The sequence below is a fragment of the Meles meles genome, chromosome 1 (genome assembly GCF_922984935.1).
Source record: "Meles meles chromosome 1, mMelMel3.1 paternal haplotype, whole genome shotgun sequence".
In the NCBI taxonomy this organism is placed as follows: domain Eukaryota; kingdom Metazoa; phylum Chordata; class Mammalia; order Carnivora; family Mustelidae; genus Meles; species Meles meles.
This window is the reverse complement of record NC_060066.1, coordinates 181,838,196-181,856,141: the sequence shown is the minus strand read 5'-3', so window position 1 is coordinate 181,856,141 and position 17,946 is coordinate 181,838,196. Positions and strand designations below refer to the sequence as shown.

Below are 17,946 nucleotides of genomic sequence, written 5' to 3'. Positions count from 1 at the left end.
GCCCCATGTTAGATGGCCAGGGGAGCCAGATGGTGATGGGTAATGATGGGTGGGGGTAGGAAAGAGCAGCCCCATTCCCGTCTAAGCTTCACACTCATCTTCCCAATGACTTGCAATACAAAGAATAGCCACCTATGTCCCACAGGCCAAGTCAAAGTCATCCTGAGATTGAACTTTTTAGAAACCTGCCTCTCTGTGTTCTCTATTAATTGGTGTCATCCCACCATACATGACATTTCTCAGGTCACTTTTCTCTCATCCCCCTAATCCAGTCTATCTAATCCCATCACCCACCAAGTGTCCCTAGAAGCCATCTCTTTTTTTTTTTTTAAAGATTTTATTTATTTATTTGACAGAGAGAGATCACAAGTAGGCAGAGAGAAGCCATCTCCTTTTTATGTCCAGTGTGTTATGCCTGAGTTTTCACATCCGAGAGACCACCAAGGAGCCAACACCGATGCAATCACATGAGGGTTTATTTAACAAGCTTAAGCTTGGGCCCAAGTATACCCCACACAGCGGAGTAGGGACTTGGACCCCGAGCTTAGTTAAGGCAGGGGTATTTATGGGTTTCTGTTACTAAAGCAGGGTGGGGATTCCTGTTACTAAAGCAGGGTGGGGGTTTCTGGAACCAAAGCAGGGTGGGAGAAAGTTCAGCCCTTGGGCACAGGGTCTGAGATGGCTGCCAGAGCTAAGATGGCTGTACTTATGCTACGGCTAAACTTGAGGTGGGATGGCCTTGATTTTTCTCAGCCTCCCCACAGTGCAATTACCTTTTCCTTTTCTTGTACCAAAGAGCTGGAGATGGAGAGTTGATTAAGATCCCTGCACTGGGGTCCTGGGTGGAGGTCCTTAACCTCATTCGGTTAAGCTTCTGCCCTCAGCTTAGGCCATGATCTCAGGGTCCTGGTATTGAGTCCCGTGTCCAGCTCTCTGCACAGCAGGGAGCCTGTTTCCCCCGTCTCTGCCTGTCTCTCTGCCTACTTGTGATCTCTCTCTGTTGAATAAATAAATAAAAATCTTAAAAAAAAAAAAAAAAAAAGATCCTTGCACTGCACTGAGACATCTGCCTGGGTGGCTCAGTCGGTTAAGCCTCGGCGTTGAGCTCAGGTCAACCTGTCCTGCATCCAACTCCTTGCTCAGCAGGGAGCCTGCTTCTCCCTGTGCCTGCCACTCCCCCTGCTTGTGCACTCTCTCTGACAAATAAATAAAATCTAAAAAAAAAAAAAAAAAAAAAAATCCCTGCACTATACTCAAAGATCTCACAGTCTACTGGGAAAACCCATTGAATAAAATTTGGTAAGTAGAACAATAATTTGTTCGAATATTTGAATGCCATTTATTGAGTGCCTACTAAATACCAGGCCTTATTCTAGGTGTTGGAAACACAGCAGTAAGCAACATAATTTCGTGCTTATTATATTTTAGTGGGGAAGGCAGATAATGAGTATGTAAAAATAATGTTAGTATTAAGTAAGTAGAGGAAAGGTAAGTGTTGCTACTTTAGATAGGTTTTTTTTTTTTTAAGATTTATTTATTTATTTATTTGACAGAGACATAGCAAGAGAGGGAGAAGCAGGCTTCCCGCTGAGCAAGGAGCCCGATGCGGGGCTTGATCCCAGGACCCCGGGATCATGACCTGAGCAGAAGGCAGAGGCAAGGCAGACGCTAGGCAGACGCTTAACGACTGAGCCACCCAGGCGCCCCTACAGAGTTTTGTTTTTTTTTTTTTTTTAAAGATTTTATTTATTTATTTATTTGACAGAGAGAGATCACAAGAGAGGCAGACAGAGAGAGAGGAAGGGAAGCAGGCTCCCTGCTGAGCAGAGAGCCCGATGCGGGACTCGATCCCAGGACCCCGAGATCATGACCTGAGCTGAAGGCAGCGGCTTAACCCACTGAGCCACCCAGGCGCCCCAGAGTTTTGTTTTTTAAGTAAACTCTACCTCCTGTGTGGGGCTTGAACTCACAACCTGGAGATCAAGAGTCACATGCTCTACAGACTGAGCCTGACAGGCACCCCAAGTGTTGCCACTTTAGGAAGCAGGCTCAGAAAAGGCCTCCCAGGGTGTGTATGTGTGTACAGGTGAGATTTTGAGCAGAAACTTGAAGTAAAAGCAGAAGCCAAGCTAAGACTTAGAGAACAGCATTTTCTTGCAAAGCACCTGGGCCTGAGGTAAGAACAGCAAGGTCAATGTGCCGGGTAATTGAGGGAGGGAGATAGTACAAGTCAAACTGATAAAGCAAGAGATGAGCAGAAGTCTGATACTCCTCTGCCCAGCAAGGAATTTAGACTTTATTCTGAACGTGGTAGGAAGCCAGTGGAAGGTTGAAGATACAGAAGAAAGGCTAATGTTGAGAGTCCCTTCAAAGGGAGGAGACAGGATTTGGAGCAGATTGTGAAAGGGCTTAGCCATTAGGAAGTTTACTCCTTTCAGTACTACCCTATGATCTATTTCCATCCAGCAGCCTAATTGTCTCCTCCCCTTTATTTATTTTTTTTTCTTTAAAGATTTCTAAGTAGGGGGGCGCCTGGGTAGCTCAGTGGATTAGGCCGCTGCCTTCGGCTCAGGTCATGATCTCAGGGTCCTGGGATCGAGCCCCGCATCGGGCTCTCTGCTCCGCAGGGAGCCTGCTTCCTCCTCTCTCTCTGCCTACTTGTGATCTCTCTCTCTGTCAAATAAATAAATAAAATCTTAAAAAAAAAAAAAAGTTAAAAAAAAAAAAAAAAGATTTCTAAGTAGGGGCGCCTAGGTGGCTCAGTGGGTTAAAGCCTCTGCCTTCAGCTCAGGTTCTGGGATCGAGCCCCGCATCGGGCTCTCTGTTCCACGGGGAGCCTGCTTTCTCCTCTCTCCCTCTGCCTACTTGTGATCTCTGTCTGTCAAGTAAATAAATAAAATCTTTAAAAAAAAAAAAAGATTTTTAAGTAATCTCTCCCCCCACCATGGGGCTTCAATTTACAACCCCAAGATCAAGAGCTGCATGTTCTACTGACAGAGCCAGCCAGGCGCCTCTATTTTTATTATTTTTAAAAATGTTTGGGGCGCCTGGGTGGCTCAGTGGGTTAAGCCGCTGCCTTCGGCTCAGGTCACGATCTCAGGGTCCTGGGATCGAGTCCCGCATCGGGCTCTCCGCTCAGCGGGGAGCCTGCTTCCCTCTCTCTCTCTCTGCCTGCCTCTCTGTCTACTTGTGATCTCTCTCTGTCAAATAAATAAATAAAATCTTTAAAAAAAAATGTTTAAGTAATCTCTGCTCTCAACTCAAAGTAATCTCTGAACTCAGGATCCCCGAAATGAAAACCCACAGTCTCCTTCAGCTGAGCCAGCCAGGCATCCATCTCTCCTTCCCTTTAAAATCATACTTCTTGAAAGAATTATTTACATATACTGTACCTTTTTTAAAAAACTTCCCGGGGCACCTGGGTGGCTCGGTTAAGTCTCTGCCTTCGGCTCTGGTCATGATCTCGGGGTCCTGGGATCGAGCCCCGCATCGGGCTTCCTGCTCAGCGGGGAGCCTGTCCCCCACCCCTCGCCTGCCTCTCTGCCTGTTTGTGATCTCTGTCAAATAAATTAATAAAATCTTTAAAAAAAAAAACTTCCCAGAGTGCCTGGGTGGCTCAGTTGGTTGAGCAACTGCCTTTGGCTTGGGTCATGGTCCTGGGGTCCAGGGATCGAGCCCCATGTTGGGGTCCCTGCTTAGTGGGGAGCCTGCTTCTCCCTCTCCCTGTGCTGCTCTGCCTTCTTGTGTTCTCTCGCTCTATCAAATAAATAAAATCTTTTAAAAATTTAAATTAATTAATGAATTAAAAAACTTCCCATTCCAGGGTGCCTGGATGGTTCAGTTGGTTAAGCGTCTGCCTTCAGCTCAGGTCATGATCTCAGGGTCCTGGGACCGAGGCCAGCATCCAGCAACCCGGTCAGCAGGAAGTCTGCTTCTCCCTTTCCCTCTGCCTCTCCCTGATACTTCTCCTAACAGATAAATAAAATCTTTTCAAAAAAATAAATAAAACTTCCCATTCCACTTTAAGTTTTGCCCACTCCCCTGCACAGAAACTGCTTTTGCCAATATTACCGAAGATTTTTGAGTTACTAAATCCGAGAATCACTCATTTTAACTAGCCTTCACAGTAGCATTAGACCATGACATTGTGTGCTGGCTTTCTTCCTGTTACTCAATTGCTCCTCCTCCCCTTTGCCAGTTTTTCTCTCCCTGGCCTTAAATGTTCACATTCCTCAAGCCTTGGACCTAGAACATCTTACCGTATTTATGTTCGGGGATGGCACACCACTGTATGCTGATTGGGCCCATGCTCCAAGAATAGTTATGTTTTTAAATGTTTGGAAAAAATCAAAAGCATAATACTGCATGAGAGGTGAATACCTGTACCCCAAGTTTTAACAGAACACTGCCACACACAATCATTAACTATATTGTCCAGGGCTGCTCTCACACTACAACAGCAAAGTTGAGCAGTTGTGACAGACTATATCCCACAAAGCCTAAAATAGTTACTTAGTACATTTTACAAGAAAATTTGCTTTATGCTCTGTCCCTAAGTTCCTTCATTCTGGTGACGTTATTTACCACCTGTATACAGACAAGTCCCAAAGTAACATCTCCTGTCCAAGATCTTCTATAAGGGTGACCAGACATGACCAGTCGCCTGTCATTCCAAACGATCTAGTGAGGAATGAGGAATCCTTGACACGCCTCCCTTTTCCTAACCCCCCACGTCCAATCTATCATCAAACTCTCCCAAACAAAACCCAAGTCCACCGCTCCCTTCCATCCCTACTTCTTTCCACCCTTTCCCAACGCAGCCGCGCCCAGCTCGAAAGCGAGTCTTTTCAAAACCAAGTCAAGCAGGCGACTCCCCTTCGGGTGTGCCCTAAAGCCCTCAAGCTCTAGCACAGCCATTCCCACCGCGAGTCGCCCTCCCTCGGGATTCAGAGCGTGAACCACCCCCGGACGCGGTCGCAGAAACAAGGAATGTCGCGCCCCGTCGCCAGGCTCCTCGCCGCGGCGCCCGGAAACAACGTTAAAGGGGCGGGACTGCGTTTTACAAACCGGACCGTGAGGCTTTGCGTTTTCTCTTTCGCAGCCAACGCCGGGAGTGATGGGTGAGTGTCGCTCTGCGTTGGGGCCGGGGAAGGGGGATGAGCTCGATCCAGTGCCATCCTGCCTCGCAGCCAAGTCGGGAGTTCGGGCGCCCCGACCCCTGACCCTGAGCATCCCCGAGGAAGGTGGTACTCGGGTTCTGGCCGCCGAGGCTCGCTGCGGTGGCTGTAGGGGTTCGGTGCTGCGGACGCCGCCAACATGGCTGCCGCGGGAAAGAAGCCCGGGCTGGGCCGCATGTGGATGATGATACCTTGGTAATGCTGCAAACTCCCGAGTGCGCGGTGGGGAAGCCAACCTTGGAGAGCTGAGCTTGCGGCCCGCCCGGCGCGGGGGTCTGGGGCTCGCGAGCTCCCGGCCCGAGCCCCCGTGGCTAAAGCTTCCGCCCCTTGCTCCCACATGTAGGCATCTCTCGGGACAACTGGCACAAGCGCCGCAAGACCGGGGGCAAGAGAAAGCCCTACCACAAGAAGCGGAAGTATGAGCTGGGACGCCCTGCTGCCAACACCAAGGTGCGTGCGGGGGCCCTCGCCTCTCCCCTACCCGGTCTCCAGCGTGGTCTGGTCTCTGCGTGTGGTGGTGGAGTCTTCTTAGGGCTGATTTGTCCAGGGGACTGGGCGGCTTCCGTCTGGACGCGTTGGTTAAGACTAAAGAGGTTGTATGGAGACAGATGTTGGGTATCAGGCCTTCAAGGGCACCCGGAGGGAGTGGGCTTCTCGAATGATAGTCAGAAACCTGGTATTTTTTTTGTTGCATAGAGCCTTAATTTTGGAATCAGGTTTTTCTTCTTGGAGGTAACTGGAGTGATGAAAAAGTATCCTTAGGTGTGGTTGTGGCCGTCTTGGCCGCTTGTGTGCCACTTGCCAATGCTAGGACTTGTCATAGTTACACTGACTGTGTTGCCTCCGTCCAGCCGAAGTTCCCACCTTCTCTTGTCTTGTTCTCCTGGATAACCTAGTTCCTGCCTCTGTGTTTTCCAGATCGGCCCCCGCCGCATACACACAGTCCGAGTCCGGGGCGGCAATAAGAAGTACCGTGCCTTGAGGCTAGACGTGGGGAACTTCTCCTGGGGCTCTGAGTGTGAGTGAGGCCCTCCAAGAGGGGTTGGGAACTCCACACCTAAATCTTTCCAAGTTTCAGTAAGTGCTTTTAACAGGGAGTCTGTGGCCTCCACCAAGATACTGAAGTTTCTCTTTGAAAGAATTCTCTGCATCTCTCCTTTCCTATAGCTTAAGGGATTGGGGCTGAGTCTGATGAGTGGTTGTCAGTCATCTCTGGAAAGGTGGCTTTGTGGAAATTGAGCTGACACCCCGTAGCTGGGTAACAGCCTAGAGTTCCCTTGCTTCTCCTTGGGCACTTGGGGGAGGGTGTGCTGGTAGGGGACAGCAAGGACAGTTGGCTTCTGGCTTACAGGACTTGATTCTGAAATTCTTCTGTGAGCAGGTTGTACGCGCAAAACAAGGATTATTGACGTTGTCTACAATGCATCCAACAACGAACTGGTCCGCACCAAGACCCTGGTGAAGAACTGTATTGTGCTCATTGACAGCACACCGTACCGACAGTGGTACGAGTCCCACTATGCACTGCCCCTGGGCCGCAAGAAGGGGGCCAAGCTGGTGCGTGTTTTAGGGGAACCAACGTCCCTGTGGGGGGAGCGAGGCCAGCCTTATTCCAGCCTTCTTATGATGAAAACTGTGTCCAGTTCTGCTACTGAAGGGAAATAGATGAAAGCCTTAAGTGCTGAGGAAGGCAGCAGGGATTGGGATGTACAGGGCCCAAGGCTGTGGGGACATTTCTTCGCTGAGCCAAGGCCAGGGGAGCTCCAGCTAACCCATGTATTTGCTTTATTCAGACGCCCGAGGAGGAAGAGATTTTAAACAAAAAACGATCAAAGAAAATTCAGAAGAAGTATGATGAAAGGAAAAAGAATGCCAAAATCAGCAGTCTTCTGGAGGAGCAGTTCCAGCAGGGCAAGCTTCTTGGTAAGATGGCTCTTTGCATTGGGAGACTGGGTCACAAGATACAGTGTGCCCTCTGTATTTTATTGCCTCTTGTTCTCTTAACTGCCAGCTGTGTGGTGAGGCTTCACTAGGAGAGTTGAATGATAACAGTGTACAAACAAATCAGAACATGGGGTCATCCCATTAGTGTGAGGCTGAAGTGGGAAAATAGTGGGCAGGAGCCGGTAGGCCTGAGGTTGGCCTCTGCCTCTAACTTTCAGAAGTATTTTGAGAAGTCTGTGTTGGGCGGAGGGGGCTGTCTCAGTGATGAAAACTTTGTCCAGTTCTGCTACTGACCTTAAGTGATGATAAAGTGTATCTGAGGAGACACTGGGCTTCAAGCCTGCCCCCACCATAACTGAACCAACATGGACTTTTTAAGGAGACACCTAGGTTTGGGTACGGACCCACTGTCATTTTGCTGATGAACACATACTCTCTTGCAGCATGCATCGCTTCACGACCAGGCCAGTGTGGCCGAGCAGATGGCTACGTCCTAGAGGGCAAGGAGCTAGAGTTCTATCTGAGGAAAATCAAAGCCCGGAAAGGCAAATAAATCTTCCTCCCACCTTCGGTCATGTAATAAAGGTGTTTATTGTCCTGTCCAGAGTTATGTGTGAATATCCAGTTGCTCAGCATGCTCTCCCTGAAGGCCAGTCCTAGATGTGGGTCTATGCCTTTACATAGCTGGGGAACATTTCTCACCCCAGAGGCTAGTGTTCAGTGGGAACAGGGATGTGGTGCTCAGGTGACCAGAGACCATATTAGGGAGGTATTCTAGCCCTGGGCCCCCAGTATTACTGGGATGTTGATTGGACCATAATTGGAACCTGCTGCCTCTGTGAACTTAGCTCTTTGAGAGAGTCTCTACTGTTTTCCTGTGTGAACTGTGGTTTTAAGGTTTTAGCTTGAAGTTTTCAGCCTGGGTTCATGGATGGCCTAGAAACCTTGAAATTGTGTTCCAGAATTTTTTGGTATTGTAGAGAGCAAGTTGTATACATTTCCATGTCCTGTCAGCTTTTGGATGTCTTTCTGAAGTTAATTTTCTCTTGCACCCTAATCCTCCCCCCCCCTTCACTACTCAGGTGTGCAAGATAACCAGTGATTTCTGCATTGCTAAATCTGTAAGGGTCAACTCTTTGTCTTCAGCTTGGCTACATTGTCTCCTGTTGGTATTAAATATAGTTTGTGCTGCATTTTCCTAACTTTAGCCCAAACCTACTTAAAACCTGCATTTGAATATCCTGATTGGACTCAAAGGTGAACATGTGAAAAACTGGTAACATTCCTCTGCTTTCCCTTTTCAAATAGTTTCTCAGCTATTTAATAATAGCAAATCATTGCCTTTATGCAGCTGCTTAAATCAAAATCTTGGGTCATTCTGACCACTACACTGTTAACATCCTCTGTCACCAAATCTTGTTGGTTTAACCTTTTAACACCCTGGTTCTGTCTTCTGATCACTCTTTTGCAAGTAGCACTGAAGGCTTCTGTTGTCCCAACATAGTCCTAGAAATCGGGATCAATGGGTTTCTGACAGCTTCCCATCTCAGAAGCCTTCCCAAATGCTATGGAACCCAACGTGACCTGGTCCCTTTTTCTGTCGTCCTAATCATCCTGGCCTTAGAGCACATGTTTGTTTCTTAGTCCATTTGTTGGGAACATTTTCCTTCACATAGCACGTGCCTTATTTTCCAGGTCTTAGCCTTAGTGAGTTCCTCCCTGATAATTTCAAATAGTTCCTTCCATGCTATTACTCTGTTGTCCCTGCTTTTTCTCCTGATCCTTTAGTTGGGCATAAATTTTGCTCATTTTCTTTGTTGTTCAATTAGAGTAGAATGCCAGAGGAACAAGTACGTTTGTTTCCTGCTGTCTCCAGTACCTGGAAGTGCATGGCAACATATGAGGTGCTCAAATGTGCTAAATCAATTTTTTTAAAAAAAGATTTTTATCCGAAGTTAAAGTTGATGGGAAGTGCAAGTATAACTGAAGAGCCAAAGGAGTGAAAATCCAAATTGGTTCATTAGCTTGGCTGAATCGCAGAGTTCTGTGAATAGATAGATGACCCTCCCCCCACTTCTGAATACAAAAACTTCAGAACACTGGGGCGCCTGGGTGGCTCAGACGGTTAAGCCTCTGCCTTCGGCTGGGGTCATGATCTCCGGGTCTTGGGATCAAGCTCCGCATGGGGCTCTCTGCTCAGCAGGGAGCCTGCTTCCTCCGCTCTCTCTGCCTGCCTCTCTGCCTACTTGTGATCTATGTCTGTCAAATAAATAAAATCTTTAAAACAAGAAAAACCAAAAACTTCAGAACACACCAAAAGCAACCCAACCTTCTAAAACCTTACCATGGGCTCTGTGAGGCTTGTGCCCCACCCTTTCCATCCAGTGGTTTGTTTTTTTTTTTTTAAAGATTTTATTTATTTATTTGATAGAGAGAAATCACAAGAGAGGCAGACAGAGAGAGAGGAAGGGAAGCAGGCTCTCTGCTGAGCAGAGAGCCCGATGCGGGACTCGATCCCAGGACCCTGAGATCGTGACCTGAGCCGAAGGCAGCGGCTTAACCCACTGAGCCACCCAGGCGCCCCCATCCAGTGGTTATTAATGCAGCACCATCATTTTAGTTACTGTTCACAGTATTGGTCAGGAGTAGCAAAGTCAGATTAGACACTTGGCCTTTATTACCCCATTTGAGCTCTACAAGATTATACCTCCCCTTATACCTACCTCTAATCTGTGACTAGAAGCAGTGTGTTTAAAGAGTCTTGGATTCATTCGGGGCACCTGGATGGCCCAGTTGGTTGGGCACTTGCCTTCAGCTCAGGTCATGATCCTGGAGTCCTGGGATTGAGTCCCAGGTGGAGCTCCCTTGCTCAGCAGGGAGTCTGCGTCTTCCTCTGACCGATCCCCCTTCTCATGCTATCAAATTTCTCAAATAAATCCCCTATTCATTCCCGAAGCCTTCAGCTGACCATTCTTTCCCTGAAGCAAGGCAAACTCCCATTAATCCTGTGAGAAAGACTTCTATGGAAATGGCCATCTTGGGGTGCTTTTGTCTCCACAAACACCTGGAGACCTATGGAGGCGCTTGGGTGGCTCAGTGGGTTAAGCCTCTGCCTTCAGCTCAGGTCGTGGTCTCAGGGTCCTAGGACTGAGCCTCACATCAGGCTCTCTGCTGAGCAGGGAGCCTGCACCCCCCACCTGCCACTCTGCCTGCTTGTGCTCGCTCTCTAGGTCAAAAAAAGCATTTAAAAAACAAAACTTGTAGACCTATGTTTAAGTATTCTGTAACCCATGGTTGCCCAGCAGGAAAGTAGCAAAGCCAGCCCCAGATGTCAGAGGCTGCGCTCAACCTCTACACCTTTTGTTTCTTCTGAGTTGTCATCCTTTGACCCTAAAATTCGGTTCTGGCAGTCACCAGTTTCTTTAGTGGAGGCTGAACTTGCAGAGTGCAGCTCAGTTCAGTCAACTCCAATCTATGCTCCCATCAGGATGGTTCCCCCCAGCACTGCAAGCCCACCACAGATGAACCCGCAGCTTTCACCCCTTAAATCACGCTTCCTTCTGTTGGGCTGGTGGGAACAGAAGGGGGTGGCACTCCGAAGTCCAACCACTCATGGACTGGGCTGGGTCTGGGTCCAGCTGCCTCCATGTCTGAGTTTGATCATATTCCCAAGCCCTTACCATGTTATCTTTATCCCACCTTCCAGCAGGCCAGTTTAAACAACTGTAATTGCACAAGTAATAACTGATTATATTCTCGTTGTAAATAAAAAGAATATTACAGGTAAAGCAAATGTCCCCCAGCCCGCACACTCTGATGCCTCTTCAGAGTAAGATCAGGATAAGCTATATCCTCAACATCTTTTCATATGGGACTCGAACTGTGATGCCTGGACCAGCAGCAGCACCATCACCTGGGAACTTATTAGAAACGCAAATTCTTGAGTTCCATCCCAGATCTAATAAATTCTGGGAGTGGCACGCGGAAATATACTGAGCAGACCCTTCAGTGCCACTGATACTCCCTCGGGTTTGAGAATGGGCCCCACAACCTATTGAGCAGGAAATTAACAATGCATCCGGGTTCTTGTCCCCTAGGCCTTGCCCATGTATCCTAGCCTCACCTTCCCCAAGCAAACCATCCTACCTTCTCTCACCAAAATGGACACATTCCCAACCCTGGTGCTGGCCCCACCATCTTCCCCTTTCAGGGTCCGTCCCTAAATTCCCCAGCTCAGGACATAACAGCAAGTGCTCTAATAGCGCTGGAGGTCAGCAGGGTGTTGGGAAGTGAGGGGAGGCAGGCTTTGGGGAGGCGGGTAGAACGGCACTGGGCCAGGCAGCCTCTGATCAGGGCTCTCTGGTCTCATCCTCTGATCCCACAGACGCCTCCTCAATTCGGTCCGCAGCCTCAGGTTCGCCACTCTCCTCTGCTCGGAAGCGCAGCAGATGCGGGGTCCTGGGGACTCCTCGCATGCGGCCAAAGGTCCTGAGGCTGATGGCAGGGGAGGGTGCTCCTGCACCCAGGAAGTGGCCGAGTAGTGGGGTCTGGGCCGGCAGTGGCCGAGCAGCCGCTGGGGATGCTTCCACCTGCATGTTCTGTTCGGGGTCATCACTCATGCTGCGGGCAGGAGGACGGGCTGAGCGAGCCTGGTATGGGGCCGCCCCGGGACTGGATCTCCCGAGAAGGCTGGGAGCAGGGCCGTGAGGACCTGGGGGCCCGCCACCTGGGTCAAGCCCTACCTCCACCAGCATGGGCCACTTACCGAAGGTTAAAGGTGGAGCCCAGGAAGGAAGGCCGCAGAGCCTCGGCCGCGGTGGCCACTGTGTAGGGCGGCTGCGCCGAGTCTTCGTCCCAGTATAGGTCTTTCTCGGCAGGAGGCAGGTTCTGGTACATGTCGTCCACGGATAACAGAGACACCTGGGGCAGGCATCAAGTCGTAAGGATCTCCTGTCCTCTCCACACCCAGGCGGAGAGCTGGCAAGGAGGGGAGCACAGGCAGCTGCCCCCAGGCCCCTGCGTACCTGCAAGTTGCGGTCTATGAGCTGGTTAGTCTCAAAGTCGTCATCATCCTCACCAAAGGGGTTGATAATCTGTTCGGCCACCTACAAGTTGTAAGACAGTGTCTTCTGGGCTCAGAGCCCCATTCTCTGTCCCCAAAGGTGAGGTGGGGTTCCTGGGCTCACATCGCTACAGAGCAAGCCAGTACAGCGAGCCTCCTTGCCCACCTTGAGCCAGCCGGCATAGAAGAAGAACTGCAGCAGCGTGGTGAGAGGCACGTACATGTCCAGGTCCCCCAGGGTGGACGCTGCCTCTAAAGGCTCCCGAGGTTTGGCCGGCCCTGCCTCGGGCTCCACGAACTGGCGGCCAACCAGGGAGAGGCCGAAGAAGGAGTATACTGCTATGGTCACCACCTGGAGAAGGAAGCCTGGCTGAGTCAGGGAGAAATGCCCTCCCTGACCCTGAGGCCCAGTAGGGAATCTGACGAGGAAATAAAACGTGTAGCAAGGTGTGGCAGCCTCTGAGGGGATGGGGGCATCTTAGCAGGGCCCGGGATGCTTGGAGGATGAGCCCTTGGTTGCTCGGCGTCTCACTGGGCTGAACTGCCCCAGAGCAGGTCGGGTCTCTAATTGTCAGTGTCACACACAGCACTGGACATGCAGTAGGCACTGGGGCTGGGGAGGGGAGGCAGTTACTTGGGTGTAGACGAGAGGGATGCTGATCCAGTCGTAGTGGAAGAGCATGCTGCACTTGGCCCGGTACTTGTTCAGCTCCTGCGGGAAAGGCAGGAGGCCGACGTCAGCGGAGGAGAGGAGGGAAGAATGGGGAAAGAACAGGGAAGCCCAGCACAAACTGAGGCCTATTCTGCTGTCAGGGGTCTTATTGTGTGGGGGTGGGGGGCCGTGGTGGGAAGCAGTTTAGCAAAGTAGTTGCAAGCACAGACTGGAGAAGCAGCATGTCTGAGTCCTGGCTCTGCTAACTAGTGACTTGGGCAAGTTTCTTGCCACTCAGTCTGTGACTCAGTTTTCTCACCCGTGAAAGAGGGATGGTTATGATGTCCCAAGGGCTGTTGTGAAGGCTGAATGAGTTACTGTATGTGCAGTGCTTCCCACCATGTGCCATGGGCAGTTGGCACCATCTATATTATTCCAGTTTGCAAAGTCAGGGAGGATAGACAGGCCTGGTCTGGAGCGGACTCACTTCCAGGAGCAGACAAAGAGCAATGTCATCACGGATTCGCCCATCCCTCCGAGCCTGGGCCGCCAGGTTGGTAAACCAGACGCAGGGGATCCAGTACTTGTTGAAATCGGATTTCAGGCTCTCAAACTTTTTCCTCTCTTCCTGGGACATGAAACCTGAGGCGATACAGTGAGGGGGGGCGGGGCACAGACAACTCCCCCGCCCCTAGGACTGGCCCCCTGGGGCTCAGACCCACCCCCACCTCTCCTAGGAGGCCCGTGTTCAGGTCCTGGCCCTGGCCCCGAGCCGCCTCCCCCATCGCCCAAACCCTCCCAGTCCGAAAGCCCCCGCGAACACCTGTCCGCACCAGCGTCCACCACGTGCTCCATGGTGGGGAAGCGTTTGAGCACGCGCGTGCTGACCGAGCGCAGCACCAGCACGGACGCCAGGTTGGCGTAGCGAATGAGTGTGCGGCGCAGCAGGCGGCCGCGCTGGTCTACACCGTGCACGCTGGCCGAGATGACGCACATCAGCTGGTCCGGCAGCGGGATGCTCGTGTACTGGGCCCACCAGCGGTTCACCACCAGGGTCACGTAGAAACCTGATTGGCCGCCATGCAAGTGCGGACGGGAAGGGAGAATGGAGGGGCGGGGAGTCAGCGTACCCTGCCCCCAACCTCCCAAGCCAGAGCACCTGGTCCAGGCCAGGCTGAACCAAAGCAAGGAGAAGGACACATGGGCTTCAGTGCCCTGCCTCGCTGTCAAGGGGAAAGCCTCTTCCTAAAGCCTCTATCTTGCTAAGCCGGGTTTGGAGGACGGAGGAGGGCAAACCTCCTTCTTCGGAGAAGCGGTCAAGGAACGGTTAACTCTGAGCCCTGCTTCCCATGAAGGTGGGAAGGGGGTGTCCCCTCTAGTACCCAGAGTGGGATTTTGAAGCCAGCCCATGTCTTGTCCCCAGGTGGAATGAGGGTCCTGCAGGTGACAGGCAGGGTCTAGCCTTCTGGAAATCCTGGACCCAGAACGCAACTCCCTTGCCTGCTGACCTCCAGGCTGTGTTGCTGGGGGTAATTCTGACCCTCTGAGCTGTCAACTGAACGTGAAGTTCAGGAAGATGGTCAGAAGGATACGGGGGAGGGGCGCCTGGGTGGCTCAGTGGGTTAAGCCGCTGCCTTCCGCTCAGGTCATGATCTCAGGGTCCTGGGATCGAGTCCCGCATCGGGCTCTCTGCTCAGCAGGGAGCCTGCTTCCCTCTCTCTCTCTCTGCCTGCCTCTCTATCTACTTGTGATCTCTCTCTGTCAAATAAATAAATAAAATATTAAAAAAAAAAAAAGAAGGATACGGGGGAGAGTTCGAGGGAAACTTACCCAGTACAAAGGATAAGGGGATGAGATCTGCAGAACGATTACAGTATCGGGCTACCTGAGCATACACGTGCCTCTGCTCCTGGGTCAGCAGCAGCCTGGAGAAGGTCAAGTGTAAGCCTGGGTTAGAGGGGCGTTGGCAGATGAGTACCCCACCCCCTGCCCCCAGGCCAGCCCTGAGACCCGCCCCTCACCGGTAGGTGATGCTGAGCAGAGCATATAGGGCGATGAAGAGGAGGAACTCTTTGTAAAGGAGCTTGTAGATGCTTCCCCTCCAGCGGAGAAGCAAGCTGGAGAAGCCTCCGAAACGAGCCTCCGCCACTTTGAGGGTGTATGAAACCGTCATGGTGCTGGGGGCCTGGGTAGGAGGTCACAAGAGCTGCCCCCAGAGCCGTCCCTCTTTCCCAGCAAACGTCCGTCCGTAGCTTGTCTTCTTCTCAACAAGCTTAGTTCCCCAGGCACCCTCCCTTCAGCTCGGTTCACGCACACCCAGTCTTCATTCTATGTCAGTAGACAAGGGGAAGAAGCTTCAGAGTAGACAAAAGCACCCCCATCCCCTCCAGAGCTCAGGGGTGCATGGGTCAAGCCAGGATGGGACGGGCCCAGGGGAGCTGAGATCTATAATTTCTCTTGCAAGAAGCTTCCCTGAGTTCCTCCTCCACTCGCAGGGCCGGAAGGAACCAGGTCACAAACTCCTGAGGACAGGAGATCCATCTCCAGCCCAAATCCACAACTATCCTCGGGGGTCTTGCTGACAGCTGGTCTCCCCAGGCCCCGGGAAATGCCACCTCCCACTCCACACCGGCTTACCTGCTCTGGGCAGCGGCCCGTGTTGAGCACAGAGAACTGGGCTAGCCTACACACCACCCATATTTAAATATCTGCTGGGCCCATAAAGCTTAGCCGGACTGAGGTTATCATTGATGGATTGAGGCTGTCACCCAGCTTCCCCTGGCCCTGGGAACTAGATGTGTCTCCCTACCCCCTGCAGGGCTGGGCTGGCCTTGGGGTGGCAAAAGGGCCATCGGTACTGACACTACATCTCACACAGATGACACCATGTCCTTGAAACCAGGATGACAGGGATTACTGTCCCAGGCTCCAGGTGAGAAGGCAGATGCATGATGATAAATTGTTATAATCATCACAGCCGCTGATCACAGAGCACTGACCGATGGGCGTGGTGCCAAAGGCCCTGCTAGATCAGAGTCTCCTGCAATCCTCACCCCAACCCCATTTACACATGAGGCTCCAAGAGGTAAATGACTTGTTCAGGGTCATTGGAGGCAGGATTCAAAACCTGAGTTGATGGACTTGGTTGAGATTGAACACAAAATAGCCAGTTATTTTACCAGCAAAATGGACTTATTCAAAAACAGAGGAATCGCAATTCAGGATATGCAAGCTACAGCAAACCATAGGCGAATCCTAAGAACAAAAGAGAGGAAAGTTATTATATAGAGAAAAAAAGGGAAGTTGAGAGGGGCTACTTGGGGCAAAAGTCCACAAGAGATTGGTGATGTTTTTTCATTGGCTGAGTGTGGCAACTTCTCATTGGCTGGGCTCTTGCTATGCGAGAAAAAAGTCTTTCTCCCTCTTGCAGGGGTAGTGAAGTAGGTCCTTTCCAGGTGGAAAATGCAAGATATGCTTCTTCCTGTTGGGGTCTGCAATTGAGGACAAATGGGTGGGGTGTGAGAACTCCCCCCCATTCTGGTGACTGGACTCTTTTTTTTTTTTTTAAGATTTTATTTATTTATTTGACAGAGATCACAAGTAGGCAGAGAGGCAGGAGAGGGGAGGGGGGTAAAGCAGGCTCCCCACCTCAATCCCAGGACCCTGAGATCATGACCCAAGCTGAAGGCAGAGGCTTAACCCACTGAGCCACCCAGGCGCCCCCAGGGACTCCATTTTTTTAAATGAGGTTTCCTTTATTCAGTTTCACAACTCCAAAGGCTGGAAGTGGCCTGATTGAGCCTAAACAAGGGCTTGAGCCCTGGGACCAGGGTCCTGGGCACTGGCCACCCTGCTAGGCTTCTGGCCCAGGCTCTGGGGAGCTCGGCCTGACAATTCCCCATCCCTGTTTCTACAGGGCTGACAAGGTCTGGGACACAAGGCCTGGCTACAAGGCCACAGGTCTGGGACTTGGGCCTACGGTTGCAGACCTCCCTCAGCCCTGTGTCCAGCGTCTTGACTCCTAAGGGTATCTGGCATCCTGAGTAGCCATTTCTACTTCTAGGCCTCAATTTCCTTCTCAGTCTAACAGAAGAAATAATATTTGAGGCACCAGCTCAGTTACCTACCCGATACTGAGATCACCCACGAAACCCCAGGAGGGCTGGTCCCACTTCTGACCCATCTGGGTCCTTCCCCCACACTGTGAGCTGATTTCTCCCCTGCATGTGTTTCCTAGAGAGAGGAAGCATGGAGCGGTGATAGAAGCACAAGCTTGGGAATCAGACAAACCTGGGTTTGACTTCTAGCTCTCTCCGCAGCCTTGTATGAGGTACTTCGTCTCTCTGAACCTCAGTTTTCCTCTTCTACAAAGCAAGATCAATAACACCTGCCACCCAGGGCAGTTGGGATTATTCAAAGAAACAGTCTCCCGAGCCTGGAGCCCTGTGGGCATTTAGCCTGCGCTGCTCTTACCATGAAGAGCCCTTTGGTTTCCACCTCCTAGTCCTCTGCTGTGTCCCAGAACCAGCCAATCCTTCAGAGATCAAGAGGCAGAGACCTCTCCCCTGAAGCCTTGCCGGCCTGTCCCCAAGCCAAACAGTGCCAGGTCCTGGCTTTTCAGCAGGGTAAGGCCTTCTGAGATGTTCCCACCCCTGCTGCCATCACCTGCCTCTGGCTTAGCTCCTTCTCACTGCTCCTGCAAGGTCCGGTTCAGAGTGTCCTCAGGGAAGCTTTCCATGATCTTCCCCCTGGTCCCTCCCCGAAGCCCTCCAGGTTTCCTCTCTCACAACAAATCACAGTGCTCAGTGACCTGTCTTCAAGGCTCAGCTCCCTTCCAGCCCGTGTGGCCCTTGAGGACAGGATGGTATCCGACTCATGTCAATAGAGCTGGGGAGGATTTGAGCCCAGGCAGGCTTTACTTTACTTTTCTTTTCCTTTCTTTTCTTTTTAATTTTTTCCCTTTACACCTGAAAAACATCTGACCCCCCCCCGCCACTTTTTTCTGAGAAACCTCCTAGATGAGCAAGTTCTGGAAAACTACTCATGGCCAGAAGAGTCATGTTCTCTTTCTGGGCCCCAGGTGAACCAGGGGAGATGTCAATATGAGAAAA

The 17,946-nt window shown here is 51.2% G+C and overlaps 2 protein-coding genes and 4 non-coding genes across 7 annotated transcripts; 5 read left to right on the top strand and 1 right to left on the bottom strand.

Annotated features, from left to right (window-relative positions):
* The first annotated feature begins 4,992 nt into the window (after positions 1-4,992).
* On the top strand, positions 4,993-7,727 carry RPS8 (ribosomal protein S8). Its single transcript, XM_045980876.1, has 6 exons — positions 4,993-5,120; positions 5,521-5,627; positions 6,096-6,195; positions 6,559-6,734; positions 6,971-7,100; positions 7,565-7,727. The coding sequence occupies exons 1-6, from the start codon at positions 5,117-5,119 to the stop codon at positions 7,672-7,674; spliced, it is 627 nt and encodes a 208-aa protein (XP_045836832.1). The 5' UTR covers positions 4,993-5,116; the 3' UTR covers positions 7,675-7,727.
* On the top strand, positions 5,354-5,433 carry LOC123928708. The gene has a single exon (XR_006815789.1). It is a non-coding gene; the product is annotated as a small nucleolar RNA SNORD55/SNORD39 (small nucleolar RNA).
* On the top strand, positions 5,912-6,015 carry LOC123928761. The gene has a single exon (XR_006815805.1). It is a non-coding gene; the product is annotated as a small nucleolar RNA SNORD46 (small nucleolar RNA).
* On the top strand, positions 6,797-6,866 carry LOC123928754. The gene has a single exon (XR_006815804.1). It is a non-coding gene; the product is annotated as a small nucleolar RNA SNORD38 (small nucleolar RNA).
* LOC123928748 lies at positions 7,378-7,446 on the top strand. Its single transcript, XR_006815798.1, has one exon. It is a non-coding gene; the product is annotated as a small nucleolar RNA SNORD38 (small nucleolar RNA).
* Positions 7,728-10,356: 2,629 nt separating the features above from the next.
* Positions 10,357-15,518, bottom strand: BEST4 (bestrophin 4). 2 transcript variants are annotated; one of them, XM_046014904.1, is made up of 10 exons: positions 15,473-15,518; positions 14,857-15,163; positions 14,666-14,760; positions 13,669-13,902; positions 13,323-13,477; positions 12,818-12,895; positions 12,350-12,535; positions 12,146-12,226; positions 11,887-12,041; positions 10,357-11,741 (listed from the first exon to the last, which is right to left on the bottom strand). In XM_046014904.1, exons 2-10 carry the CDS (start codon positions 15,006-15,008, stop codon positions 11,471-11,473), a joined length of 1,407 nt encoding a protein of 468 aa, XP_045870860.1. In that variant the 5' UTR covers positions 15,009-15,163; positions 15,473-15,518; the 3' UTR covers positions 10,357-11,470. The 2 variants fall into 2 exon arrangements, with proteins under 2 accessions (XP_045870860.1, XP_045870853.1); XM_046014897.1 differs by lacking the exon at positions 15,473-15,518 and having other exon boundaries at positions 14,857-15,422.
* Positions 15,519-17,946: the final 2,428 nt, after the last annotated feature.